A 7,767-nucleotide genomic window follows, 5' to 3' on the forward strand; every position below is an offset into this window, starting at 1 on the left:
TAAAATTAATAATTTCAACACTATATAAAATTACAAATTTGATGATATTTAATGCTACACTATGCCGCTAGTTACAAAAAACAATCAACCTTCTCAAACTCTATATCTAATTACTTCCACATTTGTTTCCCCCTTAGTGGGAAGAAAGGGCTAGGAGGCAATTTCTGTAGACTTTTTGTATGAATGTCTATTTGTATTTAATATTTTTAGCACACAGTTAATTAAAGGGGCTACTGTTAAAGCTTATAGAAATGGAAACTAATGTGACATAAAAAGTCCATGCACTGTGGTATAAAATCACACTTCTGACAAAGAAGATGTATTTCCATTTAAAGTCTGACTTAAAACAAAACCAATTCTTTAAAATGATGGTAACCACATATTTCTATGAATAGGATTCCACTTAAATAATTATTTATGGGGACACACCGCAAGTACATTTCACATTTGCAATTTTGTTTTGCAGCAGAAGGAATCCTACATTGTAATATTTCGGGAAATGGAGTGTCTTTTTATGACTATCTACAACTGCCTTTTTATATCAATTAAAATAATGATAAATCAAGCTAAATAAGAAACATTACTGTCTACTCACCAACTGGTAATTTAAAATACAAAAAGTGATTAGTACTGCCAGCAAACAAAGAACAAGTATGTGGTAAATAAAGTAAGTGTAAAATGTATCTTACCTTTAATGGTAACATATTTCTGTGTCTCACAATAGGTGATCCATTTAACCAAACATGGACCAACTTTCTTTCTTTTTTACAAATAAAGTCCTGAGGGACTGCATTTTGAAATACATTTCATTTTTTTGTGTTACTTCTGTTTTTTAAGGCCATAAATAAAAGCATGTCAGGTGAACCTGGTGTACATTTTATATTATATTTGAATATGTATTACCTCTATCCTGAATGATATGCGTTCACAAAATGCACATTATATGAAATTGTTTTTCACTTTAAATCTACTTTTTAATTTAATTTAATTTAATTTAATTAAGCATAATTCAGTTAACTAAATATAATGTTACTCTCGTAACTGCTAACTTAATTCCATGAAGTGCACACACACACACACAACAGATACACACACATATATATGTACATATATATACATATATAATGTCAAAAATATTTTCAGAAGAATGTTATAGACTAGGATCTGGATTTGATGATTTTTAACTCTAGCTGTCTAACATAAAGAATTACTAAATTATGAATTGCTATTTCTTACATACATACTTTATTAACATTAATTTTTTTAATTAAAAAAACAGATTGACTGATTGGATGCATGAAAGGACTGAAATAAAAGTCCCTACAAAATTGACTTATAAAAAACTGTTGCAATCAAATAGTTGTAAAATAGCAATCTATCGTAAATAGTATATTGTAACTGATATGTTTAAAGTAAACTTGTTTTCTTGAGTGAATAGTTTTCTACAAACGTTGCCATGCAAGAATGTGTTAAAATGTAAGTAAATAGCTAACCTGAAAAAAAGAAACTTTTTAACAAGCATATTCAGTGCTTATTAAGGATATCATCCCACACATTTATATATCATGTTTCGCAAAAAGATAGCAGCCTAGCCTCCAAAATTATAAAAGATGCCTATGGTAGAACCATTAAGTACCTTAACGTATAATATTTTACTTACATTTTAAAAACGTTTGCACCAAAGAGTATACTGCTTATGTTACTGCCACATAACAACTATGGTAAAACTATTTATGCTGGACATACCTGCACTTTGAATACCAATAACTTTCATTAAATATAAGAATAATTATTTCACAATTGGCCTAATAATGACATTAACAGATATCTGCTGTATATATACTTATTTTTGTAAATAAAATAAGTCCGTTAGAGGAAATTGTCTGGAAAGCCCCTTTTCAACTGAGTAACCAGATGTCCTGGCCAGCTCTTTTTTTTACCGGGTGTTAAAACCACAACAGGCCATCTGCACAGGATATCTAAAATTAGACTTACCAGAAAACTGGTTCCCCAGGTGGCATGGTGTTTACTCTGTTTCATTATGCATTCATTTAATCAGAAGGTTATATTAAATATATCTAATTCGTTTTGCAGTTCGAAGTTTAGGTATTCTTGCCTTTCTTCTTTGAAAAAAAAAACTGACGTTTTATTACACTTTTTTTACTTTGATAAAGAGTCGTTGATCTCTAGTTTTAACTGAAAACCTATTATAAGAAAAACATTTAATTGAAAGTGACATAGATGACAATACATTTTAATGTGTTTTTTTACCTTCTGTAACGGTGACTTGGATGCCTTGTCCCCAATAGTCAAATGACACACCGAGAAAATCTCAGTCAACAACTAGAAACAATACTATATTGACAGAATGTAGTTTTTGAGAACTAGAAATCTTATCTTCAAAAGAATTCTGAGCACTAGGTTAGTTTACAAACCCTTGGTTGAAAAGTGATTACTTATTTGTTCCCATTTAAGTCCCATGCATACACATAAATTACTATTAAATCTACTAATTATAATGAATATATCAAGTCATAATAAATCTAGTCATTTTAATGAATGCAGGGGATTCAATTATATCTGGTTAAAGATTATATTAGCTGTTATCTGCTATGCTTTCTGTAACACATATTATCAGGTGCCTTAAAGAAAAATGATAACACTGATTTTTTTAGAATAACACGAAAAATAGTTTGGCGGTAGTCATTTACAGCTTTTCAGTTTTAGTTACTGAATATACATTAATGTATAATATTGAAGTCATTCATAACTCGAGTAATTAAATATTTCCACTTTTTAATTTTCATCATATTTTAAATTCTCATCTCTTGACCTACTATAATTCGGCATCTACAATTCTGTTTAACTAGTGCAAATTGTTCTACAATTTATTCACCAGGAAGGAATGTGTTCTTGGTCAACATAATTGAAACTCTTTTAACTGTATAAATATAGTGAGAGGAATGATTAGTATTTAACAAGAGAAAGGACTAAAAGAGAGGCAATAGACTTTTCAAACAATATTGTTCACAAACTACTTACTTAGATATCAATAATAAGGAGCAAGCTAGGTTCAACACAGCACATTTATATATCTGTGCATTTAAAACGTACACAAGTTTATAGTTTTCAAATAATTTAAAATTGATAATGCAAGATAGGTTTTCATTTACCTGAAGTGACAGTCACCATGGTTCCTGTCCCCCAATAATCGAAAGCTCCATAGTAATCACAGCAGTTTATTTCCCTCCCTTGCCCTTACAGAAGTATTAAAGATATCTTAACACAAAATGCTGCAATTTTTTGTCAAATGTATTGAGTTTTAATTAAACACAATTGAAATATCAATATACACATTCTCTAAACTAACCACGAGAAGCCATTTGTGATACACCAAACAAAAAATCCCATAGGCATAGCTATCACAAAACATGATATTTTACTCGGATTTGTTTTTTTACTGACGGAATTGTGAGCAATGTTCTTTGTCCCAATTAATTGAAATACAATATTATTAGACTAATTGACTTCCTAGTTTCATCTTCGAATTGCCTGACAGTTATTCAATAGGGCCTCTTACAATATGTATAATATTAATAATATTGTGAAATTCTTTACATTTTGCGCCAGTTCCAAGATATCAAATCCACGGTAGTTACAACAACTCTGCTCTACAAGAATACAGTGCATGTAATCTAATTTAATGATATAATATAAACAATCCAACGATGCTATAAACTGTTCTTACTGTAAAGATCCCCACTCTCATCTATATTAAAGCCTAACATTCATTTATCCTGCAGTTTCTGTAACATTTGGTATTTATGTCTAGAATCATTGTAAGGTCTGAGACATATAGACACATATACCTTTTTAAATAGATTATTTTAAGCATTTGTCACAGATGTTTTTAGAGGTCAATTTAGAAACAGTCTCAATCTACTTTCTATTTTATGTGCATGTCTGTTTCGCATAAAATATTTGTTATCAAAATATTCAGAGTACTTATTTAGCTTTTTAAAGGTATTTGTGGTAAATTAATTAAGGGATTCACTACAACAATGTGAAGGTAAAATATGGAGTACAAGCATTCAGCAATAAAAACTCAAAACAGTGGAATTTTGAAATCTTATAAAGAAAAAACATATTGATACCTGTTGTGACTGTCAGGACCGTCCCTTGACCCCAGTAATACAAACTATAATAATCACATTGTGATAAACCACGTCACTCTCCTACAATAGCCCCATGTAATCGTCTTTGGAGAAACTTTAAAGCAGGTAAAACACAATGTGCAGCAGAAAGTAGAGTTAATAGGAAAATTTACCTTAAGTTTCTTCGACGCAGGTTACTTTTCCCCAGTAGTCGAATCCATAATACGCACAAGGCCTTGCTTCGAGTTTAGTGTACTACAAATACCCTCTAGCCCTATGATTTTTAATTGACGACATATTTTCTACCTGGCAGTTATATGTAGTATAACATTTTCTTTTTAAGGGATTTTGTTGGCACTTTTACAAGGGATCTTTGAAACCCAGGACTTTTTTCTTCTTTTGGTATTTAGAGAGTCTCCCCTCAAGAATTTTAAACGCGAAAGCTATCCACCACATGTCCATTGCTTTTTAATTTTTTTAAATTTTTTTATTTTATTGTAAAGGCAACCAACCACTTTGCAATGGCCTCAGAGATCTTTGTAGGGAACAGTGCTTTTCACTAAATATTGAACATTCAGACACTACCACGGACATGGAAAAGTAGTTGTAAATCTACGAATAGATGTAGTGCTTTCATGTGTCTTTTAGTTTAACATAAAGATGAGAGAGCGGGAGGCTCAAATTATTATTGTGTCAGACTAGGAGATGTGCTCCGGCTAGTTCAAAGGGTAATATTTTGTAAACTGGAGCAATCAACACGATTAGGTTTGCTCTAACAAAGTACATTTTTACATTCTATACTGATTTAAATCCGGTTTGAACTGGGAACGCTTGATTGATTGTTCAAAGGACCTCCTGTTCTCAGTTCAGCAGGGAAACAGGCTGCATTGCTACGTTTAAATACTCTTTACTTTAAAGAGAAAACACTGGGAACTTCAACAACAGCTGACTAAAGCGAATACGTATACGTGGCTAATCAATACCTACATATTTACATGGGAAAATACGTGTTTCTTACCTGATGTCACTGTCACCAAGACGCCTGGTCCCTAGTAATCGAAGGCATTGCAGTGACAGTCTTTCATTCCCTGCCTCCACTGCACTAAAACTGCCTCCACCCTTCCTGCAGCCCTGAGCTCGAAGGCCCAGGCTTACTCTGGCAAATACTTTCTGAACTAATAAATCATAGGCAAACTGAAATCGATATAACACACTCTACTAGAATACCCAATCTGTTACAAAAGGTGCATCAAATGTTAAAAGACCTGTGTGATGAACAGCAGACCTCCAAAGCAGAACACAGATTGTGTTTGCAACGAAGGTTTGTGGACCCGTTTCCCTGCCAGTGTCTCACGCAGACTTTCAGACCTGTTAAATGTATAACTTTACAACCCAGTGCCCCTGATTTAAACCATAAAAATGGCAGGACACATCAAAATAGTGTTTTGAATAAAAGGTTGAAAGAACACAATGTTTACACTGAAATATCAAAGATAGGTTTTCGAGAATCTTGTCTAGTTCATATTTCCAGTTACAGATTTACTACAGGTTGTGATTTAAACCCAAGAGTAAGAACTGCCCTTACCTGCTGTGACGATCACCATCGTCCCTTGTCCCAAGAAGCTGAAATGTCAGTCACACTATGGTATACTTCCCGGTGCCTGCACTTCAAAAAATAAACTAGCCCCACACCCCCAATTTGGGCCCCAAAAAAGGAACTCTATCATTTGTGAAGGAATGCAATGTAGTTCCTAGAATCAATCCATCTTCCATCCATCCATCCATCCATCCATCCATCTATCCAACATAATGCTATATTAAACATAAAAAAACATATTACTCCTGCCGATAAAAACGATTCTGAGATACATAGAACTAAAAATTAAGCATACAGGAAAATGTGCTATAATAGGATAATATGATAAACCTCTCACTAACAAACTAACATTAGAAAGGAAATGTTATCTGTCATCAGAACGGGCAAACCATGACATTTCTAAACAGTGACGTTTACCTGTGTTCTTCCCACTAGTCCCCGGTCGCGACTAGTATGCCTGGCCAGAACAACTTGCCAACAGAGTCTGAGCCTAGGCTCCAAAGACACTGAACCCCAATTCTCCCCAGGTACACCGTGCAGCTCACTGTGCATTTAGAAGGTACACACATTGACCCAACTCACAAAGTGTCCTACTCTTGCAGTACGCATGGAGTTCAGGAATAACCCAGTAGTGAAATAGGCGGAATCTGAATTTACTACTAGAATTCAGGATTAAGAATTAGTGCCTCAGGAGTAAGTCACATCTACTCATAGCAAAATCGTTGTCAATGGCCCTATATTGAAAACATGTTTCCAACACATAAACCTCTTCCTTTGACTATGTTATATGAGTTGCCACCTTCTCGTGACTTCAGTTTAGTTTACATTGATGAAGAAAAATAAACAGCGCACATTTTTCGGGAGGTAGCCGAGCTCGTTACAATTTATGACAATTGGCACGTCTCTTAATTCTTCCGAGAGTAAATTTTTCACTGGTAGAGGTAACAGATAACATCAGGCTAGCAGTGGATTGAGGTCAGTCAGCAATTCTTGTCCTGCTAGATTTATCCGCTGCTTTTGACACCATCTCCCATAGCATTCTAGAACAACGGCTCTGGGACATTGGTGTCAGGGGGAATGCCTTAAAATGGCTTAAGAGTTATCTAACAGACCGAGTTACAACGGTACAGGTGGCCAACATTGTTTCCTGTAGCAGATCAGTCAAGATAGGAGTGCCACAGGGCTCTATTCTGAGCCCGACTCTTTTTAATGTTTACATGACACCGCTGGCCAAGGTGATCGCATCCTACGGCTTCGATGTTGTATCGTACGCCGATGATACTCAGATCCTGATCACCCTTGTCCCTGATCCGGTAGAGACAAAGTTGCAATTCAAAGAATGCATGTCCCAAGTTGATAGGTGGATGAGCACAAATCACCTTCAACTAAACGGAGGCAAGTCTGAGATTGTGCTTTTCGGCAAGGATCATGAACACTGGTCACATGACTGGTCACCCTTGAACCTAGGCCCCTGTCCAATCCCAAAACAGATTGTATGGAATTTAGGATTCCATATGCACAACAAATTGTCAATGAAAAGTCAGATTAAACATATAATTGGTTCCTGCTTTGGTGTAATGCACAGTCTACGCAAGGTTTTTAAATGAATTCCAATGGAAGCCAGAAAACCACTAATTCAGGGACTGATTATGAACCGCATGGACTACGGCAATGCCCTGTTGACCTCAGTCAACGAAGGCCTTCTTACAAGGCTTCAGATTCTGCAGAACACTGCGGCCAGGCTGGTTCTCAACCTCCCGCCTAGATCCCCTTCGGCCCCTAGTCTGAGATCTCTACACTGGCTCCCAGTCAGAAAGCGAATTCGCTTCAAGCTTCTCAGTTTAACACACAAAAATATGTACGGAACTGGCCCGGAGTACTGGGCCAAAAAGCGAAGATGGTGCCAGCCTTGCAGGTCCCTGAGAACCAGCAATGAATTATTTTTTACTCCTCTCAGAATCCGCACCATTAAAAATTGAGTAAGGTCCTTCTCCTTTCTTGCACCTGCCTCTTGGA

At 35.2% G+C, this 7,767-nt stretch overlaps 1 gene segment (V, D, J or C); it reads right to left on the reverse strand.

Moving 5' to 3' along the window:
- The window catches only part of LOC146869610 (Ig mu chain C region membrane-bound form-like), a 130,924-nt gene extending 124,800 nt beyond the window's left edge, over nt 1-6,124 (reverse strand). Inside the window, 1 exon segment of the C gene segment in view lies at nt 5,740-6,124. Within this exon segment, the coding sequence occupies nt 5,740-5,758 (19 nt within the window).
- Between the last annotated feature and the right edge of the window lie 1,643 nt (nt 6,125-7,767).

Source organism: Triturus cristatus, chromosome 1_1 (assembly GCF_964204655.1).
Source record: "Triturus cristatus chromosome 1_1, aTriCri1.1, whole genome shotgun sequence".
NCBI lineage: Eukaryota > Metazoa > Chordata > Amphibia > Caudata > Salamandridae > Triturus > Triturus cristatus.